The following is a 22,230-nucleotide window of genomic DNA, read 5'->3' as shown; positions in this document are numbered from 1 at the left end:
CACTGTCTCTTCCCAGCCTGCTCAGAGGGTGGGTGATGGTACATATGACAAGGGAAATCTGATTTTTATTTTTTTTTAACTGAAGAAAAACCCAAATAAATAAACAAAAACCCCAACATCCTAAGCCTTATCCTTTCCTTTGTAATCAGACTTCGTTTCTGCTTCTATGGCAATATGATAAATTTCCTAGCCTTCATTAAACACAGCTAAATCAAGAATGAAAGTCATCCTTTGAAAAAAGAGTGCTTAAGCTGAGGTCCATGGATCCCTAAGGGATCTGAGGGTAGATTTCAAGGAATCCATGAACTCAGATGGGAAAAGGTTACATCCTGATTTTCACTAACTTCTAACTATAATTTAGCATTTTCTTCAGTTATGAACCTAAGTAGCAAAGCAGTCCCAGATTGCCAAAGGGGTCCATCATACACACACACACACACACACACACACACACACACGGTTTAAGAATATCTGTCCTAAGAGTGATAAGAGTCCAGTCTTCTTTATCCATCAATCAAGTATGGCCATTGCCTCATTCAAAATGAGAACTCAAAAAGACCTTAGCTTAAAAAGGCCAAGGTGTTCCACTGCACACTGGGCCATCTCTAATCATCCTGAGCTATATCTGGCCCCTGGACCCAGATAACTCCAGAGGAGAAAGTGAGGCTGGTGACTTTGTACAGCCCTGCCTCACTCAAATCCAATTCAATTGCAAGTCATGTCATCATCTCCATGATGTCATGGTCCTCTTCCAGAACAAAAGACAAATCACATATTATGTTCCTACTATATGCCATATACATGCCATATATAACTACGTTCTGAGAATACATAGATGAAAATGAAACAATGTAAATATGTCAGTCCATATAGTCTACCTGATAGAATGAAAGCAATTTGTCTTTGTATCTTAGACATTCCCAGGGCCTAAAACAGTGACTGAGAAATAGCAGATAATTAGAGAAGATAATTACTGAATACTTTTTGATTGAGAAACTGATTATTACACTAAATTTCACTCCTGCCATTATTATCAGAATTGGCATTTATATAGTACTTAAACCTTACATGTTGGCAAAACTCAAAATAACAATAATGATGACAACAACATTCATACAGTTCTTTAAAATTTACATTACGTATACTATCTCATTTGATTCTCACACCAACCTTAGAAGGTAGATGTTATTATCCCCATTTTATAGTTGAGGAAACTGAGGTAAACAGAACTTAAGTGACTTGCCCAGGGATCAAAAAGCTAGTAAGTGTCTACGGCTGGCTTTGAAGTCATCTTGACTCCAAGCCCGGTGCTCTGTCCACTGTTCTACCTAGCTGAGTAGGTAGATAGTATAGACATTATTATTTGCACTTTACCAGTGAAGAAACTGAGGCTTAGATTAGGTTAATAATAACAACAATAATAACTATTAACATTTATATAGTACTTTCAGGTTTATGGAGCACTGCATATGTTGTCTGATTTAATCCTTACAAGAATCCTGTGATGTAGGTACTATTATTATCCCCATTTTATAGATAAGAAAACCGAGTCACAGAGAGGTTAAGTAACTTGCTCAGGGTCACATAGCTAGTAAGTGTCTGAGACAGAATTTGAACTCAGATCTTTCTGTTCAATAGTTCAATAATAAGTCCAATACTCTTCCCCACTTCAGCAACTAGATGTTCCACAAATCGGGCAATGTGATTTTCCCGTGACTGCATAGCTAAATACATGCCAGAGGCAGGTTTTAAATTTGGGCCTTCCTGATTCTAAGCCCATTTCTCTAGCCATCATACCAATGCAGTACTTGTGTCTTCTTCTGCCTATGTGACTTTGGGCCAATCATTTCAATTCTCTAGTTCTGAATTTCCACATCTGTGAAGTGAGGCCATGACTGTCCTCCAATTCTGTATCAATTCTGTGATTTGGTGATTCTGTCCCTGAAATCTGTGCCATGTACATAGACAAGTGAATCTTATAGTAGCCAAAATCCTTTGTTTCTTTCAAAACTGCTTTTGTCAAAACTCTGGAGAGGGACTTTGGCATGTTTGAGAGGCTCGAGATAGGTTCAAATCCATCTGCAGACACAGTACCTGTTTGATTATAAACTAGTTAAAACCTCTCCATGTCTCAGTTTCCTCCTCTTTAAAACAGAAATAATAATACCTGCCTCACAGGATCAAATAAGAGAGCATGTAAAGTACTTTGTAAACCCCAAATGAATATGTCAATGTCAGCTATTATTTTTAAAATAAATTTTATTGAATATCTTTTATTTTTACATCTCCTAGATTTTATCCTGTAACCTTCTCTCTTCTTCCTCCCAGAGCCAGACACCTTTTATAACAAAGAATGCCAGTCGGTTACTGACTCATTTACTTTTATGTCCATTCCTTCTGCCTTTATCGTTTCTTCTCAGCATCCCACATACTTTTACTTTACTTCAGAATTTGGTGACTGATACTGCTCTTCACTTACTCCCCAGATCTGATAGTCCTTTCCCATTTCCCCCATCTTCACTGCACTCAGACAGACATCTTGGGAATAATGCAGGGTACAGAAACTGGCTTTCTCGAGGGTCCCACATAACTCCAACCACCTTTATCTTTCTCCATAGAATTCAGATCTAACAGTTTTCCATGAAACCCACCCAACTATGATTCCAAATGAATGCTATATCTCCTCCATGCCCTATGGCCATGATCTGATATCTACCTCAAAGGAAATATAACAATTAAATTTCATTAAAATTTATTAAGTGCCTAATATGTGTAAAACATTACCAAAGGTGCTGGGGATATGATAAGTTCATTTCTGTTTCCTTACTAGGCTCTAAAGTTAGAGTGATAAGCAGAACACAGCATCACAAGATTTAGAAGTAGAAGGTACCTTAGTATACAGATGAGGAAACTGAGACCCACTGAAGCTAAGTTACTTCTTCAAGGTCAACAATAAGTAAGTTGCAAGGTAGGATTTGATCACAGGAAACCTGACTACAAATTGAAGGCTCTTTTACCACCCAGAGAATCTATCATCATCACCTTAGATGTAATTAAAAATGCTGGAATACAAAAATGCACATTTTAAGGAGGGCTGTTAGGTGGTACAATAGACAGAATGCTGGGATTGTAGTCAAGACTCTTCTTCTCGAGTTTCAAATCTGGCCTTAGACATTTACTGATCATGGGACCCTGGGCAAGTCACTTACACCTCTTTGCCTCGGTTTCCTCATCTCTCAAATGAGCTGCAGAAAGAAATGGCAAACCATTCCAGAATCTTTGCCAAGAAAACTCCAAATGGGGTCATGGAGAGTCAGGCATGACTGAAAATGACTGAAAGAGAACATTTTAAGGAAGCTATCAAATCTGTGTCACACTTTTTATCCAATACTTTAAGTCATACACCAAGAAGAAGAAAGCTCACCTTGACTAGAACTGCAGGCAAACTGAGTCTTGATTCACGTAGCCCAACATTCCTTTAGGAATTCCCAGCTAAAAGTGATGTTTTGTTTGTTTGTTTGTTTTTAGCAATGAATTACCCATTTCTTAAGCCAGGTATGCACGGGACCCAAATACAAATTGACTATCTGGAGAGATTAAATCAGTGCAGCAGCTAATGTAATACACACACACACACACACACACACACACACACACACACACCCCTCTTTTGCTAAACAGAAATACTCAGCAAGGATAAATAATCAAACACACAGTGAGAAAGGACTTGCCCACAGAGACTCAATTCAGTCAATGACAACAACATCCTGGGCTTGAATAGATGGTTCATCAAATCTAAAAAGCTGCCCTCCTTTGGTTTTTTTTTTTAATATAAATTTATTTTTAGTTTTCAATATTTACTTCCACAAGATTTTGAGTTCCAAATTTTCACCCCATCTCACCCCATGCATTCTGAATATCCCTTCCCCTAGTCTGTCCTCTCTTCTATCTCCCCCCACCTCATCTCCTTCCCCTTCTATTTTCCTGTAGGGCAGGATAGATTTCTGTATCCCATTTCCTGTATTTCTTATTTCCCAGTAGCATGTGAAAATCTTTTTTTAAACGTATGTTTTTAAAACTTTAGGTTTCAAATTTTCTCCCTTCCTCCCTCCCCACCCACCCTCACTGAAAAGGCAAGCAACTCAATACAGGTTAAACATGTGCAGCTATGCAAAACACTTCCATAGTAGACATGTTGTGAAAAACTAACTCTATTTCCCTTAATCCTATCATGCCCTCCCATTTATTCTATTCTTTCTTTTGACCCTGTCCCTCCTCAGAAGTATTTGCTTCTGATTATCCCCTTTCCCAATCTGCCCTCTTCTCTATCATCCCCCTGCTCTATTGTCCCCTTCTCCCCCTATTTTCCTGTAGGGTAGGACAGATTTCATACCCAATTGAATGTGTATGATATCGCGCCCCTTCATCTTCAACTCACCCTGTGTCCTCTATCTACCAATCTATCTATACATATAGTTTTTTTCCCTCCAACTACTCTAATACTGACAAAGGTCTCATGAGTTACAAATATCATCTTTCCATGCAAGAATGTAAACAGTTCTACCTTAATAAGTCCCTTATGATTTCTCTTTCCTGTTTACCTCTTCATTCTTCTCTTGGGTCTTGTATTTGAAAGTCAAATTTGTATTCAGCTCTGGTCTTTTCATCAAGAATGCTTGAAAGTCCTCTATTTCACTGAATGACCATTTTTCCCCCTGAAGGATTATACTCAGTTTTGCTGGGTAGGGTGATTCTTGGTTGTAATCCTATCTCCTTTGCCCTCCGGAATATTATATTCCATGCCCTCTGGTCCCTTAATGTAGAAGCTGCTAAATCTTGTGTTATCCTGATTGTGTTTCCACAGTACTTGAATTGTTTCTTTCTGGCAGCTTGTAATATTTTCTCCTTGACCTGGGAACTCTGGAATTTGGCTATAATATTTCTAAATACTTCTAGGAGTTTTCCTTTGGGGATCTCTTTCAGGAGGAGATCAATGGATTCTTTCCATTTCTATTTTGCCCTCTGGTTCTAATATATCAGGGCAGTTTTCCTTGATAATTTCTTGAAAGATGATGTCTAGGCTCTTTTTTTTGATTATGGCTTTCAGATAGTCCGATAATTTTAAAATTCTCTCTCCTGGATCTATTTTCCAGGTCACTTGTTTTTCCAATGAGGTATTTCACATTGTCTTCTATTTTTTCATTGTTTTGGATTTGTTTTACAGTGTCTTGATTTCTCAAAAAGTCACTAGCTTCCAGTTGCTCTATTCTAATTTTTAAGGAAGTATTGTCTTCAGTAATCTTTTGGACTTCCTTCTCCATTTGGGCAATTTTTCTTTTCAGGGCATTTTTTTCCTCATTGGCTTTTTGGACCTCTTTTGCCATTTGGATTAGGCTATTTTTTAAGGTGTTATTTTCTTCAGTATTTTTTTGGGTCTCCTTTAGCAAGCTGTTGACTTGTTTTTCATGGTTTTCTTGCATGACTCTCATTTCTCTTTCCAGTTTTTCCTCTACTTCCCTTACGTGCTTCTCAAAATCCCTTTTGAGCTCTTCCGAGGCCTGGGACTGATTCATATTTTTCTTGGAGGCTTTGGATATAGGAGCTTTGACTTTGTTGTCTTCTTCTGGTTGTATATTTTGATCTTCTTTGTCACCAAAGTAAGATAATATAGTCTGACTCTTTTTGTGCTGCTTGCTCATGATCCCAGCCAATTACTTGAGTTTTAAACTCTTTGTTAAGGTAAGAGTCTGCTTCCAATGGGGAGAATGTACTGTCCCAAGCTTCAGGGGTTTGTACAGCTGATTTCAGAGATATTTGTAGGGACCTGTAAATTTTCTGTTCTTCCAACCTGGTATGATAAAGGGCAAGGTGTTGATTCCTTTCCTGGCCTGTGAACACAAGTACTCCTTTTTGTCCTGTAACTGTAAGGAGGGGTTCCTCTCCACAGCCACTATGAGCCACTCCACGCTAGTGCTCCTCCTCACCCCAGGACCTCCGCCCAGAATTGTGACCCAGATCCAAGCAAGGGCAAAGCAAGAGATTCCTGCCTCAGCACTGGCAAAGAGATCCCTGCAATCCACCTCTGATTAGCCACATGATTCCCCCTCAGTCTATGGGCCAGAGGCTCAGAAGGCAGCTGTGTCTCCCCCCCCCTCCCCGGCCACGCTCTTGGGGAATGGAGCTGAGACCCCCACGTTCCTCTCTCAGCACTGCAGAAACAGACTTTTCTCACTGACCTTCTCAGTTGTCTTTGGTGTTTGTGGGTTAAGAAGTCTGGAAACTGCCACAGGTACTATGATTCAGTCCTCTGAGGCCTGCTCCAGGTTCCCTGTGGCCTGCGTACCTCTCCCAGCCTGGTGCGATATAACTTTCTGATCAATCATCCAGGTTGTCTTGGCCTGGAAATTTGTTTCACTCTGTCTTTTTGTGGGTTCTGTTGCTTTAGAATTTGTTTTGAGCCATTTTTTATGAGTATTTGGAAGGGTTTGGGGGAGAGCTCAAGGAAGTCATTGCTTTCACTCTGCCATCTTGGCTCAGCCATCTTGGCCCTGCCCTACCCTCCTTTGTTGATGTTAGTTTATATAAAAGTTCCCCCAAAACAATTTAGCCTATCACCGTTCCAGGAGTCCATGACCAAGGGCTATGTATGTGCTTAAAATCATTAATATCAAGAAGCCTAATTGGCCTCTTAAAACCTAAGGCTTGGACAAAACCATGAACTAAAATATCCTGTCCTGGATTAGGAACAGAAACTGGGACCTGTGATTTGTTGGTACGGGGAATTCCAAGGCCAGAAAACTCCTTCCACCAATGCTGGTAAACACCTTTTTTACAACTTAGAGCAAGGATTCCTAACCTGAGGTCCATGAACTTTAAAAAAAACCATATTTCGATAACTGTATTTGATTTCTTTTGTACTCCTATATAATTTATTTTATACATTAAAAAAATATATATATTCTGGAAAGGGGTCCATCAACTCCACCAGACTTCCAAATGGGTCCATTGCAAACACATACACACACACACACACACACACACACACACACATAATTAAAGAAACCCTGTGTTACATGCTTGCCTAATTCAATCAGTAATTAAGTGATTTGCCTAGGGTCACTCAGTCAGTAGATCTCAGAGGCAAGAGTTGAACCCAGGTCTTCCTGGTTTTGAGATCAGTTCTCTGCTCACTTTTTCCTACATTGCCTTAAATTAGATTAATTCAATCAAAACCACATGAAATCATATTAAGGAAATGAGGAAATCATGAAATCAGGTCAAGCCTATTTCTTAAGTGAATGCTATTGGCCAGGCATTGCGATAAGTGCTGGGGATACATATAACTGCAAAAAAAAAAGTCTTTGTTCTCAAAGGGGATACAGTTTAAAACATTTAAACAATGAATCCTTTACAAATTGTTTTCCTTTTCAAAACTTGAAGTTTTTTTGTGTGTATGCTATGGGTGAGAAAATGAAAAATGAATGACCATCAGACAAGTGTTCATAAACAAAATGATCAGACACCATAAAGTAGGTGCTCTCAAAAATCCCTTCAATAACATTCCATGTGTCTAAGTTTACTTTTAATTCATCAATAGGTATTTCTCAAGGATCAGTCAGGTGCCTAGCACTGTACTATCTGCTCTATGGCAGACACAGAGGTGCGAGCCTTAGGTACCTGCTGTCAAGCATTGTTTCAGGTGCATGCCATCTTCTTATGAGAAATGAGATGATTAGACCTCATGTTATTGGTTGAGAAGAAACATAATGCAGAAGAAGGGACATTTGATATGGGATCAGAAGAACTAGGTTTAAATATCTTTTCTGCCACTTTAACAGCTCAAATACACCCCCTTCTCTACTCTCATACTGCCACCACCATAGTGCAAGCCTTCATCACCTCACGCCTGGACTATTGCAATACTTTGCTGGTGGGTCTACCAGCCTCACGTCTCTTCTTTTCTAATCCGTCCTTCATCCTAAAACCAAAGTTATTTTCCTAAAGCACATGAGATCATGTAACCCCCATACTCAAGAAACTCTCATGCCTCCCTATTAGCTCCAAGATCAAATGAAAAATCCTCTGTTTGTCATTCAAAGCCCTTCATAACCCCCTGCTACTAACACCCACTTTTCTAATCTTCTTATAATGAATTCTTTACCAGGTACCCTTTGATCCAGCGATGTTGACCTCTTGGCTGTGGCTCAAACAAGACATTCCATCTCTCAGCTCTGGACATTTTCTCTGGCTGCCCCCTGTGCCTGGAATTCTCTCTCCTCAACTCAGCCTACTGACTTCTCTAGCTTGCTTCCACTAAAATAACATCTTTTACGATAAGCCTTTCCTGACACTTTTAAATTCCAATGCCTTCTCTTATTAATTATTTCCTATTTATCTTGTATATAGCATGTTTGTACATATCCATTTGCCTGTTTCCTACCCCAACAGATTGTAAGCTCCTTGTGGGCAGGGAGTATCTTTTGTCTCTCTTTGTATCCCTAGCACTTAGCACAGTGCCTGGCATATAATATGCATTTAATAAATGCTTATTGACTGATTAATAGCTGTGTGATATTAGTCAGGTCACTTAAACTCCTCAAGTTTGTTTTTTTATCTGTAAAATGGGAATAACAATGTTAAAACTATGAAAAGCTTTTTCTGCATCTATTGAGATGATCATGTGGTTTTTGTTGGTTTTGGTGTCGATATGCTCAATTATGCTGATAGTTTTCCTAACACTGAACCAACCCTGCATTCCTGGTATAAATCCTATCTGGTCATAGTGTATTACTCTTGTGATAAGTTGCTGCAATCTATTTGCTGGTATTTTGTTTAAAATTTTTGCATCTATATTCATTAGAGAAATTGGTCTATAATTTTCTTTCTCTATTTTGACTCTTCCTGGTTTAGGTATCAACACCATATTTGTATCATAAAAAGAATCTGGTAAGACTCCTTCTTCACCTATTTTCCCAAATAGTCTATATAGTATTGGAATTAATTGTTCTTTAAATGTTTGATAGAATTCGCATGTAAATCCATCTGGCTCTGGAGATTTTTCCTAGGGAGTTCATTAATGGATTCTTCAATTTCTTTTTCTGAGATGGGGTTATTTAAGTATTTTACTTCCTCTTCGGTTAATCTGGGCAATTTATATTTTTGTAAATATGTATCCATTTCACTAAGATTGTCAAATTTGTTGGCATATAGTTGGGCAACATAATTCCTAATTATTGTTTTAATTTCCTCTTCCTTTACCCATTCCTATTAAAAACACTAGAAAGCATAGGTATAAATGGAGTCTTCCTTAAAATAATAAATAGCATATATCTAAAACCTTTAGCAAGCATTATATGTAATGGGGACAGGCTAGAAGCATTTCCAATAAGATCGAGGGTGAAACAAGGATGTCCATTATCACCACTGTTATTCAATATTGTACTGGAAACATTAGCTTTAGCAATAAGAGAAGAAAAAGAAATTGAAGGCATTAGAATAGGCAAAGAAGAAACAAAGCTTATCACTCTTTGCAGATGACATGATGATATACTTAGAGAATCCTAGAGAATCAAGTAAAAAACTACTTGAAATAATAAACAACTTTAGCAAAGTTGCAGGCTATAAAATAAACCCACATAAATCATCAGCATTTCTATATATTACCAACAAAGCCTAACAGCAAGAGATAGAAAGAGAAATCCCATTTAAACTTACTGTAGACATTATAAAATATTTAGGAGTCTACCTACCAAAACAAACCCAGGAACTCTATGAACACAATTACAAAACACTTTTCACACAAATAAAATCAGATCTAAATAATTGGAAAAACATCAGTTGCTCATGGGTAGGCCGAGCTAATATAATAAAAATGACAATCCTACCTAAGCTAATTTACTTATTCAGTGCCATACCAATCAAACTACCAAAAAATTATTTTATAGAGTTAGAAAAAATAATAACAAGATTCATTTGGAAAAACAAAAGGTCCAGAATATCAAAGGAACTAATGAAAAGAAATGCAGGGGAAGGTGGCCTAGCAATTCCAGATCTTAAATTGTATTATAAAGCAGCAATCATCAAAACTGCTTGGTACTGGCTAAGAAATAGGGAGGTGGATCAGTGGAATAGGTTAAATATGCAAGACACAGTAGTCAATGACTATAGTAATCTATTATTTGATAAACCCAAAGACCCCAGCTTCTGGGATAAGAACCCACTCTTTGAAAAAAACTGCTGGGAAAACTGGAAAAGAGTATGGCAGAAACTAGGCATAGACCCAAGTCTCACACCATATACCAAAATAAAGTCAAAATGGGTTCATGACTTAGATATAAAGGCTGATACCATAAGTAAACTGGGAGAACAAGGAATAGTTTACCTATCAGATCTGTGGAGAACAGAAGAATTCATGACCAAACAGGAGATAGAGAACATTATGAAAAGCAGAATGGATAATTTTGATTACATTAAATTGAAAAGTTTTTGCAAACAAAGCCAATGCAACTAAGATTAGAAGGAAGGTAGAAAATTGGGAAAGAATTTTTACAACCAGTCTCTCTGATAAAGGCCTCATTTCTAAAATATATAGAGAATTAAGACAAATTTATAAGAAACAAGCCATTCCCCAATTGATAAATGGTCAAAGGATATGAACAGACAGCTCTCAGATGAAGAAATTAAAGCCATCTATAGTCATATGAAAAAATGCTCTAAATGTTATTGATTAGAGAAATGCAAATCAAAACAACTCTGAGGTACCACATCACACCTATCAGATTGGCCAACATGACAAAAGAGGAAAATGATAAATGTTGGAAGGATGTGGGAAAATTGGAACGCTAATACATTGTTGGTGGAGTTGTGAAATGATCCACCATTTTGGAGAACAATTTGGAACTATGCCCAAAGGGCTACAAAAATGGGCATACCCTTTGATCCAGCAATAGCACTTCTAGGGCTATAACCCAAAGAGATCAAACAAATGGGAAAAGGACCCACATGCACAAAAATATTCATAGCAGCTCTTTTTTTGTGGTGGCAAAGAATTGGAAATTGAGAGAAGGTCCATCAGTTGGGGAATGGCTGAACAAGTTGTGGCATATGAATGTAATGGAATACTATTGTGTTATAAGAAATGATGAACAGGCTGACTTCAGAAAAACCTGGAAAGACTTCTGTGGTCTGATGTTGAGTGAAGTGAGCAGAACCAAGAAGACTTTGTACACAATAACAGCTACGTTATGCGATGACTAATGTTGTTATACTGAACCCTTCTTAGCATTACAAGGATCTAAGACACGTCCAGAGGCCTTGGGATGGAAAATGCTGTCCACATCCAAAGAAAGAACTATGGAAGTTGAATCGCCATCATTTATTTTTACCTTCTGTTGAGTTTTGCTTCATCTTTCTGATGGTTCCTCCTATTGGTTTTAATTTTTACTTACAACTTCACTAATGTGAAAATATGTTTAATGGGTATGTAAATGTAAAACCTATGTCAGATTGTGTGCCGTCTTGGGGAGGGTGGGGGGGAAGAAGGGGAAGAAAAATTTTCACCTCAAAAGCATATGGAAGTGATTGTTGATAAATCAAAATAAATTAATAAAATTTTAAAAAAACAATGTTAAAACTATCTAAATCATAGCGCTGTTGTGAGGTTCAAATATGAAACTATTTGCAAAGTCCTTTGCAACTATAAGGCTCTCCATAAATGTGAACTATTTAGTTCTCAAAGTGTGGTCTAGGGATTCTGGGGAGACCCCAAGATCCTTTTAAGGCATCTATGAAATTAAAACTCTTTTCACAATAACATTAAGTTTTTTAAAATGTTTTTAAGATTTTTTTTAACATAGTACATAATTCAGAGTTGGTGAACCTACGGCCTCAAGGGCCACATGTAGCCTTCCAGGCCCTGGGGTATGGCCTTTTGACTGAGTTAAAGTTTTACAAAAAAATCCTTTCATTAAGAGGATTTGGTCTGTGAAATTTGGATTCAGTCGAAGGGCCGCATTTGAGGACCTAGAGGGCCATGTGTGACCTCAAGGTTGCTGGTTTACCACTCCTGGACATATCAATATGGTATGTGTGTGTGCATGTACACGTACACACACACACACACACACACACACACACACACATATAATTTTTAAATATAGCATAAATCAATAGCTATAGACCACATAAACCAAAGCTCTTCAAGGGATAGCAATACTTTTTAATAAAGCAAAGGAGTCTTGAGATCAAAAAAAAAAAATTGAGAACCATGTCCTTATAGGATAAGGCATGATCTCTGAAGATCCTTCCAATGCTAACATTCTATTTGGCCCAAGATCCCTTCTAGCATGAACAATCCATGTTCTACATTGTAAGTTCCTTCCCACTCCAACATTCCATGGGTGCACTGGCTGCTTATAAGGTATCACTGTGGAGAAACAAAAGGAAAGAGGTGATTACCATTGCTTTAAGCAGTTGCCACTGGTGCTCATCTTGACATTGAGAGGAGCTCTTTTCCAGGATGTACTGTTCTTTTAGCTCCTGAAGAAGACTCTTCTTTCTGGACACTCTCATCTGAGTCATTGTGGCAGCAGCAATATTCCGGAGGGAGAGTCTTCTGAGGATTGAACTTAGTATGAGCTTATGTTTCTGTGATATGAATCTTCTTGACCTGTGGAAGGCACCGTGTTTTAATAACCATTTCCACATTCAGTATTTTGAAAAACAGACACACAGACAGACAGACATACACACACACACACACACACAAGCACGAATTCATGTATAATCACAATGGCCTGGGTGAGTTTCAAATGAAGGCATACACTTTTGGGTGAGATGTCAGAAACATGCAATGTCAATTCTAAAAGGCAGTAAACCCATATTTCTAGAAACATGACCGCCTAATGATATGCACACTAAATTATGGCATGAGGAGAGGTATGAGCCTTTTTTGTTGTTCAGTAGTCGCTGTCATGTCTGACTCTGTGACCTCATCTGGGGTTTTCTTGGCAAAAATGCTGGAGATGGCTAGTTACAACATGCCATCTTGATCAAATCATTCCCTTTCTCTTTAGATTCCTCATCTGTAAATTCCTTTCTAGCTCTATGTTTCTACTATTTGTATCCATATCTTATCTTCCTTACTTGATTATAAATTAAGTGAAAGTTGGGAGTTTACCTCATCTATTTTTCTATCTCCCCCAGAGACTAACACAGTTCTTTACATACAGAGGGTGCTTAATAATTGCCCATTAATTCTATTTTAGGACTTCAGGGAAGGCATGATTCTTAGCTTTTCATTTAAGTTCATCTCTTGAGTCATTGGTACACATTCTTAAGACTCCCAAGGTGGGCAGCCATGGTTCTCACGCATTGCTTTCTCTCATTGTCAGTATGCACAGAACACTCTTTCAGAAATGGAAACCAGAAATCAAGCTGAGTGGTGTCCATGACTCAGATGAATTTCTGTATACTGCTATCATTCAGTCGTCTGAGTCATGTCCAACTCTTCACGACCCTTTACAGGGTTTTCTTAGCAGAGGTACTGGAGTGGTCTGAGACCCTTTCCTTCTTCAGCTCATTTTACAGATGAGGAAACTGAGGCAAACAGGATTAAGTGACCCTGGCCAGGGTCACAAAGGTAGTAAGTGTCTGAGGCCAGATTTGAGCTCAGAGAGACAAGTCTTCCTGACTCTAGGCCCAGCACTCTACCCATTATAAAACCAAGCGGCCCATCTGAGTGCTAGACAGAATCTATTCTTACGCCTTGTCTGCTTGCTCACTCTGCTTTGGCATCACAGTTTAGAGAGACACTAGCACTGGGACACCAGTCTCGTGTGTCTATACAATATCACATACCACAATGACCAGGGAGAGCAGGAGATCTCAAGGATGCTGCAGGATCCCAGGTTTTATATTCATTATATTTAATCTTTGTTCTTAAGCTGCATGTGCAATAATCACAAAACTCCCAGGGCCTGCAGACTGTCTTCTAGTTCTCCATGCCACATACAACAGGGACCTGGCTTCTTTGTGATGCCCCTACATGATTACTTTTTGAATGTGAATCAGTTCTTCCCTTTTTGTAGCTGCCCTGGAATAGTGAAAAGTAAAGTGGGGATCTTACTGTTCAAGCAGTAGCACCTGTATTCTCCCCTGAGCCCTGATCAGACTTTCAGTGTCCCCATCTTTAGACTTGTACTCACTCTTCACTGAGACCACCCAGATGGCATAGCACTCCATGGATGATGCTCTCGTGTTTCTCCAAAAAGTGTTTCTGCATGATGGCGGACAAGGCATACTCTTCAGTCCACAGCTAAACAAAGGAAACAAAACTGGTAAGTTTTCTTTAAGAGTTAGAAAGACAGTGTGTAAGTAGTAGTAGAAAGCAAGTAAGTAGTAAGTAGAAAGAACAATGGCCTTAAGAGTCAAGACCTAGGTTTGGATCCTGGCTCCATCACCTACCAGATCCAGTTTCCTCAACTATATGTAAAAAATGATAAAAATATTCGGACTACAGTTCTTATGTTAGAAGCAATAGAGCAAAGTGGGTAAGATGCTGAATTTGGATCCCAGAAGCACTGGGCCTGAATACCAATTCTTAGATGTGTGACAATGGACAAGTTACTTCTGTGAGCCTCAGTTTCCTCATCTGAAAAAAGGTGTAGTAATATCTGTACTGCTTATGTATTAGGACTGCTGTATGGCTCAAATGATATAATACATAGAAGGTGTTATGATTTTGTGAAGAAAGCACTCTGTAAACCTTTAAATGCTAGGGAAATATTACTATTATGAACATTAACAAATCCACAAACATTCATTAAATACCTACTATGTGTAATGATGGTTGTGATTATTATCCCAAATTATCTTCTAAATTATCATTAGAGCAACACCTCATGTATCCATGAGTCACATAGCCAGCCAGCCTTATTTATTTAAAGGACAGGGAAGCTATCAGAGTTGTACCATGGAAATATTTTTTAAAAATTGAAAATAATGTGAAAGATAGACATGGTGGGATAGTGGAAAGACCCCTTTGATTTTAGGTAAGGAAAACAGGGTACAAGTCCTGGCCTTGCTGTTTTCTAGCTGTGTCATCATAAGCAAATCATTTAAACTCTTTGAACCTCAGTTTCTTCATCTATAAAAATGGGAATCTTAAGAGACATGTGGCCTACTGCACAGGGTTATGGTGAAGAAGGTACTTTGTAAGCCATAAAACATGACATAAATGGGATGTAGGGTATTTCATTAGCTATAGACTCACTGGATGAGGAGTCTGATGACAAGGTATCTTCATTTGGGTCATGGTAATAGCTATAGTCTGGAAATAGAGTGACATCAAAGCTTTCCTGAGTTTCAAAAAATATAAAATTGATGAGGTAATACTCAGGTACTGTTATTATTCTTATTGGGATGTAAGCTCCTTGAGAGTAAGGCATTATTGAATTCTTTCTATTTGTATCTTTAATGTCTAGCACTGTGCCTGGCAAATAGGAAATGTTTGCTGATTGATTCTGGCTTATCCTAAATAACTTGTGAAAATTTGTACCTACCATAGTCAGGCTATCTAAGTGTTTTGATTAAAGGCCAAATCACGAATACTAGGAGTGTTCATCTGAAAAGTGCCTGGATAAACTTGGAAGAGTAAAATGCTAGAGCAGGAAGGTACCTAAGGACATAGAGTCCAGAATCCAAGAAATGAAAGGGGCCTCAGGAGATAGATTATAGACAATTAGAGTTACAAACAATCCCAGGACACAGAATATAGAATATTAGAATGAAAGAACCCTTAGAGTTTAGAAACAGAAAAGGTACCTTAGAACATAGAATGTTCAATATAAAAGGGACCTTGGGACAGACACCTCACTTATGGAAGGGACTTTAGGAGATCAAACAGTTCTGCATGGGTTTTATACATGATACAACTGAGTCCCAGAGCAGGGGAAGTGACTTGCTCAAGGTTTATTTGGTCATTTTAGTTGTGTCTGACTTTCCATGACCCACTTTGGGGTTTTCTTGGTGAAGATACTGGAGTGGTTTGCCATTTCCTTCTCTAGCTCATTTTACATATAAAGAAACTGAGGCAAACAGGTTGAGTGACTTGCCCAGGGTCACACAGCTAGTACGTGTCTGAGGCCAGATTTGAACTCAGGAAGATGAATCTTCTTGACTTTAGGCCCAGCACTCTATCCACTGAGTAACTGCCATGAGAGAAAAATGAACTTTAGGCCTCTTGAATTTAAGTCTAGTGAATTTTCCACTAGACCAACAGGTTTCCATTCAGTAATTTAAACTCACACATACACATACATATGCATATACACATACATGCACATGTACCACCTCTAGTACCACCACACACAAATTTAATAAATTTGTGATTGAATCACCTCACTTGATTGACTCATCCAAATCCATTATAGATGACTACTTCAATTAAGCTCCTTTCTCTTAGTTTCAGTGTGACAAATAGGTATGAGGTGTACATTGAATGTTAGCTAATGTAGGTCCCCTGAAGATAATGATCAAAATACAGGACCAATAATGGGAACTCTATTTTCCTTAAAGTCGTGAGTTGAAATAATTTATTGGAAATTGCAAAGGCAGTTCGTTAAAGGTCTCTGACTCATCTTGGTTAACAATTTGAAATAGCTTGGCCAAATGCTTAGGAAACTAAGAAAATGGCCTCATTTCTGCACCCTTGAGGAACACGGCTGCCCAGATTGGCTCTATCTCTAGGACAGACACATAATCTTTTTCTAGTGCCTGCTTTCAGGCTCTGGACAAAAAAGAAACAACTCAAAATGTTCAAGTGTACCAAGGACTTGTGGCTAATTTGTGCCCATATGTTTTCCATCTCTTGTAATTATGCAGGAGGTTAATTTGTGAATATCTGAGTACCTGAAAGGAAGACCAAGATAGAGTCCATGGAGCCAGATGACTGATTTATCAGGCTCTGATAAATAAATAAAGTCCTGAGCCTTAGACCTCGATATACAATACTGCCTGCCTTTGTAATTTATATGCAGGATTTATGCCATGACCTAAAAATCCATCCCTTGGTAGCCAACCCCTATGGTGATGATCTTCTCTGAGTCTAGTTAAACAAGTCCTCAGAGGACAAATACACAGTTGCCCAAAGCAGCCTGGTATAGGGTATAGGGCAGAGGACTCAGTGTCCAGAAGACCTGGGTTCAAATTCCATCTCAGATCTTTACTAGCTGTGGGACATTGGGCAAGTCACTTAACCTCTCTTTGCCTCAGTGTCTTCATCTTCAAAACAAGATGGTTAGACTTATCGGCCTCTAAGGCATCTTCGAACTTTATTCATAACCCACATTTAAGCTTGCTTGGTAGCATGGAAGGTGGGGGCTTGGTACAGTGGGAAAAGCTCCAGATTTAGTGTCAGAAGACCTATGTTAGATTCCTGGCTTTGCTATTTACTGACTGTATCACCTTGAGAAAGTCATCTAATATTTCTGGGCTTCAGTCTTCTCATCTGTAAAGTAAGTGGGTTAGGCTGGATAATATCCAAGATATCACTTGGCTCTAAATCCAATGACTCCAGAGTTTGTGCTCTGTTGGTATGGTTTCCTCCATGGCAAAGAAAAATGAGATTTAAGGAAAACTGGAAATACTCTAAATTGTCACCTCCCCCTTCTCATATTTCTATGATGCTTTATAATTTTAAAAAGTGTTTTATTCCAACATGACTCTGACGTAAGGAGTGCAAGTATTATTCTTCCCTCTTCACAGATGGACACTGAGGCTCAGAGAGAGGCAATGGCTTGCACATGGCCACATGACTAAGTATCAGGGGTTTCCTGACTCCTGGAACTCCTTGTACTACATTTTGTAACCTTCTCTTTCCTTCTTTCCTCGTCTTGTCCTCTCTCTGGCTGCCTACATGTATTAACTCCTTCAAAAGCTCTCACAGCAAGAAAAAAATAGCATAAGAAAGATAGAAATAAACCAGAGGAAGGTTTGTGATGGCAATGATTTTCAGATTGACCAAGCAAAAACCAAGCTCCATTTTCCCTGATTCATTCAAATTCCATATTCCCCATCATGTCTCCAAAGTAAGAAAAACATAAAGATACCAATAATTTTCACTTGAGAAAAATGGGAAGGGGGAGGTATTGATTTAGAGTCTTTCCAGTTTTCCTTAAATCTTATTTTTCTTGAGTTTTTTGTTCTTCATTCAATAAGCACTTATTAAATGTCTGTTGTATACTAGTCATAGTACTAGGTACTGGGGGATAAAAGGGCAAAAACAAAACATACCTTGCCCTCAAGGAGCTTACTTTCTGGGGGGGAAAACTACATCTACATACCCAATTAGATAAAAAATAATTTCTATGAGGATGTCAATCACAACTGGAGACTCAGGATAAGCCTTCCCAAGTCTTGAGGAGGTAGGACAAGCTAAGCTTTGAAGGAAGCTCTAGGGATTCTAAGAAAAAGCAGTGAGGAGGGAGGCATTCTAGAAAAAAGGGGAACAGCCTATGCAAAGGCAGGGAGATGATATATGGAATGTCTCTTATTGAGAAACTCAAGTCGACCATTCGTCTGGAACACAGAGTGTATGACGAAGAAGAACGTTCAATAAGCCTGGAATGGCAGGCTGGAGACAGATTATTAAGGGCTTTAGAAGTCAAACAGAGGAGTTCATACTTTATTATTCTAGATACAAGAGAAAACCACTGAAGTGTTTTGAGCAAAGGACTGACATCGTCAGCCGTATTTTTTTTTTTTTTAGGAATTTCAATTTGTTGGTTGGGTGGAGATTGGATAAGAGAGAGAGGAAAGCTGCAGACCGAAAGACCAATCAGCAGGCGATTTCAATAGCCTAAACAAGATATGACGAGGGCTAAACTAATGAGAGAGCAGCTAGGGATATGATGTGAAAGATATTGTGGGAGTAGAAAGATGACTTGGCAACTGATTGGATTTGAAGGGTGTGAGAGAGGAAACAGCGGATGAAGACTCTACAGTGGTAAGCAAACCTAGGTGCCTGGAAGGATGATAGTGCCATGATAACAAAGAGGGAACTTTGAAAAATATTTTTTTTAGCAGAAAGGTAAGAATTCTATTTTTGGACATGATACCTACATGACACTCCCAATCAGGAGTTTTCGGAAGAGACTTGGAGATCAGGAGCTAAAATATATAAATCTGGGAGTCATCTTCAAATAGGTGATAGCTGAATCAATTGGAACTGATGAGATCACTCAAAGAGACCATAAAGAAGAGAGGGCCTTGGAGGAGGAGGGCTGGGATAGATCCACATACAGAGAGTGGCACATGAATGTTGATCCACAAAAGATGAGTGAGAAGGAGTTCAACCAAGTCAGAGGAGAATCAGGAAACAGTACAGTCATGAAAACTCAAGGAGGACAGAATGTCTAGGAGGTGGGGATAGTCAACACTGTCAAATGTTGCAGAGAGGTCAAAGAGAATGAGGACTCAGAAATGGCCGTAAGGTTTGGCAATGAAATGATCCTAGTAACCTCAGAGGGAGCAATTTCAGCTGAGTGGTGAGAATGGAAGCTATACTGTTAGACATTGAGAGGTGAGAAAGCAGAGGCAATGCATAAGACTTTTTTCCAAGGATTTTGAAAAGGAGCAGAGATACTGGTTGACCTAACAGCTTGAGATTATGGAAGGATCAGGTGAAAGTTTTTTGTTAAGGATATGAGATATTTAGGTATATTTATAAGCAGTGAGGAAGGAGCTGAATGCATAAGAGCATATTAAAAATAAAGCAGAGAGAAGAGATTAATAGATGGGACAGGCTCCAAGAAGAGATGAGAGGGAATGGAATCAAGAGCATAAGTAATGGGGTTGGCTTGTGTGTGGTTTGCCTTTTGTTCCCAGAAGAGGACCATGACATCAGGAAGATGGTGGCATAATATGCAAGTGAATTGGATTTAAGTGAGGGAGGGCTGTGCAAAGTCACCAGTCTCACTTTCTCCTCGAGGGCCATCTGGGTCCAGTGGCCAGATATAGATCAGGACAGCTAGAGATGGCCTGGGATGCAGCGGGAACCTTTGCTTTTTTAGGCTGAGGACTTTCTGAGCTCTCACTTTGACTGAAGGAACACCCATTCAGTAGGTTGGCACTAGTAAGCAGAAGAGCTCTTTGTTCTGAGATTAAATCTAAGGAAGATAGAATGGGGAAGGGTGATGCTGAAGTGAAGTGTAGAACTGAGGAAAAGGAAGAGCACTTAATGAATGGCCTTATTTTCTTTTCTTCGGTAAAAGAGATCAGATGCTCTGGTGAGATCCAGAGTGGGAGGGCTAGCAAAGGTCACTTGCAGAAAAAAAAAGAGAAGGCTTAGAGCAGATGCTGTGGTGAGTAGAATAAGAAGTGAATTAGTAAAGAGTAAAAGGATGGGCATATAACAACAGAGGTCCAGTTAAGATTACATATGATAAACTTGTGGTGAACACTCTGCATGATTGTGTGACTTTGGTAGCACATGTGTGGAAATGAAAATGGCATAAGGTAGGAATAATCCAAGATTGGAGTTTGAAAAGAGATTGGGGCAAGAGAAAAAGAGAACAAGGAAATCAAGGGTAGAGGGCAGTGGAAAGTTGATCTGGTCAAGTGCAGGATGTAGACTCCTAAGATAGAAAAGCAAGGGCGTATGAGGCTGGATAGGACGGGAAAGAAGAGAAAGGCACAGTGATAGAGGGGATAGTCATGACAAAAGAGTTTTAAGAGAGATGTGGCATAGGGAGCACTGGAAGGACAGCCATCTATGGTCATGTAAATCTCATTACATGGGTAGAACACTTGTGAGTGATATGATTTTTTCTGTGGGACTTAAATGGAGCAATGATGTAGATGAGTGGTGTCAAACTAAGTAGGAACAGGAGCCACAAAATCATATATAGGGATCTTTAGAGGCCACATTTTGAGTTAGAAAAATGCATAATATGTTTTATTGTATTTTTTATTTTGTTAAATTTTTCCCAATATCATTTTAATCTGGTTCAGGCTGCACTCGGGAGCTGTGTGGGTGTTTGACACCTATCATGTAGATCGTGGACCTCAAGGAGATTGATAAACTGGAAATCTGGTGTATTTGAGGGACATCAACCCTCTGTTTACCTTCATGTAAAGTTCATTCCTCATGTCTTCATTAATGAGGCAACGTGGAAAATGAGAGAGAATGACAGTCTCTAAATATCTTGAGGCAATTTAGAGCAATTAAAGAATCAATCAGTAAATTAGTTATGACTTATACAACCTGAGGAAATGCTATCTTGATCATACGTATTTAATCAGTTGATGAGGTCCTTAAACTTGTCTGTACATGAAGCTATTCTTGAAAAAGTTCTGGATGAGCCAAGAAAAATCTACAAATAAAGAGAAAAAAAAAGAAGAGAAGAGAAAAAGAAATAGAAGAGAAAAACAGAACTTAGGTCTGATCCTTCCCTAAAATAACTAAGTTATTTCCATGATTGACAGGCTACAGTTAGATTACAGATGTCTGTCTAAAGACACTGGTTCTGACTTTGCTTTTATAGCAATATGAAACCTCAGACTATCTATTCAAAACTAGTAGATGCTTATTTTCTAATTACCCACTTGCCATATTTCTCATAAATAGTCTCATAAATGGCATCTCAACATTTCACATGCTCTCAAGCTCCCCAATTTTCAATGAAATGGCAGGCTTCCTCATCAGCATCCATTTTACTCTCTTACTCAAAAACTTTCATTCATTCCTTGTTGCCTATTAGGATAAAACACAAACCGAGGCTGGCTCTTTTCCTGTTTTTGTGCATTTTTTCAGCCTGTCTTCCATCTCTAGAACACAATTCTTCTATATTTCCATTTCTGAGGCCCCATTCAGGTGTCACTGCTTCCAAGATGACTGGATCCCAAGGATTCCAAGATTTCCTATTCCTCCATGAGGAAAGTATGTCTTCTTCCCAAAATTTCTTATTGTATTATATCTGAATCTCATCTTTTCTCCTAACTCATTCTACGTTATATCCTACTTATTTGTCTTCCTAATTGATTCTTCAAACAGAGTATAAGCTCCTTGAGGGTAGGGACTTTATAAGTTCACATACACACACACACACATACACACTTATATATATGTATGTATGTATGCATGTATGTATGTATGTATGTATGTATGTATGTATGTATCCCTAGCACCTAGCACAGGACATTGTACATAGTAGGAATTTAACATTTGTTGAA

At 38.7% G+C, this 22,230-nt stretch overlaps 1 protein-coding gene across 3 annotated transcripts in view; it reads right to left on the bottom strand.

Moving 5' to 3' along the window:
• The window catches only part of EVC (EvC ciliary complex subunit 1), a 135,764-nt gene that overhangs the window by 32,919 nt on the left and 80,615 nt on the right, over window positions 1–22,230 (bottom strand). For all 3 annotated transcript variants that reach the window (XM_020992261.2, XM_020992262.2, XM_020992263.2), the window contains 2 exons: window positions 14,205–14,314; window positions 12,457–12,667 (listed from right to left, as the gene is read on the bottom strand). In XM_020992261.2, coding sequence (XP_020847920.1) covers window positions 12,457–12,667; window positions 14,205–14,314 — 321 coding nt within the window. The remainder of the gene's footprint in view (window positions 1–12,456; window positions 12,668–14,204; window positions 14,315–22,230) is intronic.

This window comes from Phascolarctos cinereus, unplaced genomic scaffold (assembly GCF_003287225.1).
Source record: "Phascolarctos cinereus isolate Bilbo 61053 unplaced genomic scaffold, phaCin_HiC Scaffold_9;HRSCAF=440, whole genome shotgun sequence".
NCBI lineage: Eukaryota > Metazoa > Chordata > Mammalia > Diprotodontia > Phascolarctidae > Phascolarctos > Phascolarctos cinereus.
This window is presented reverse-complemented; position numbering and strand designations above follow the sequence as displayed.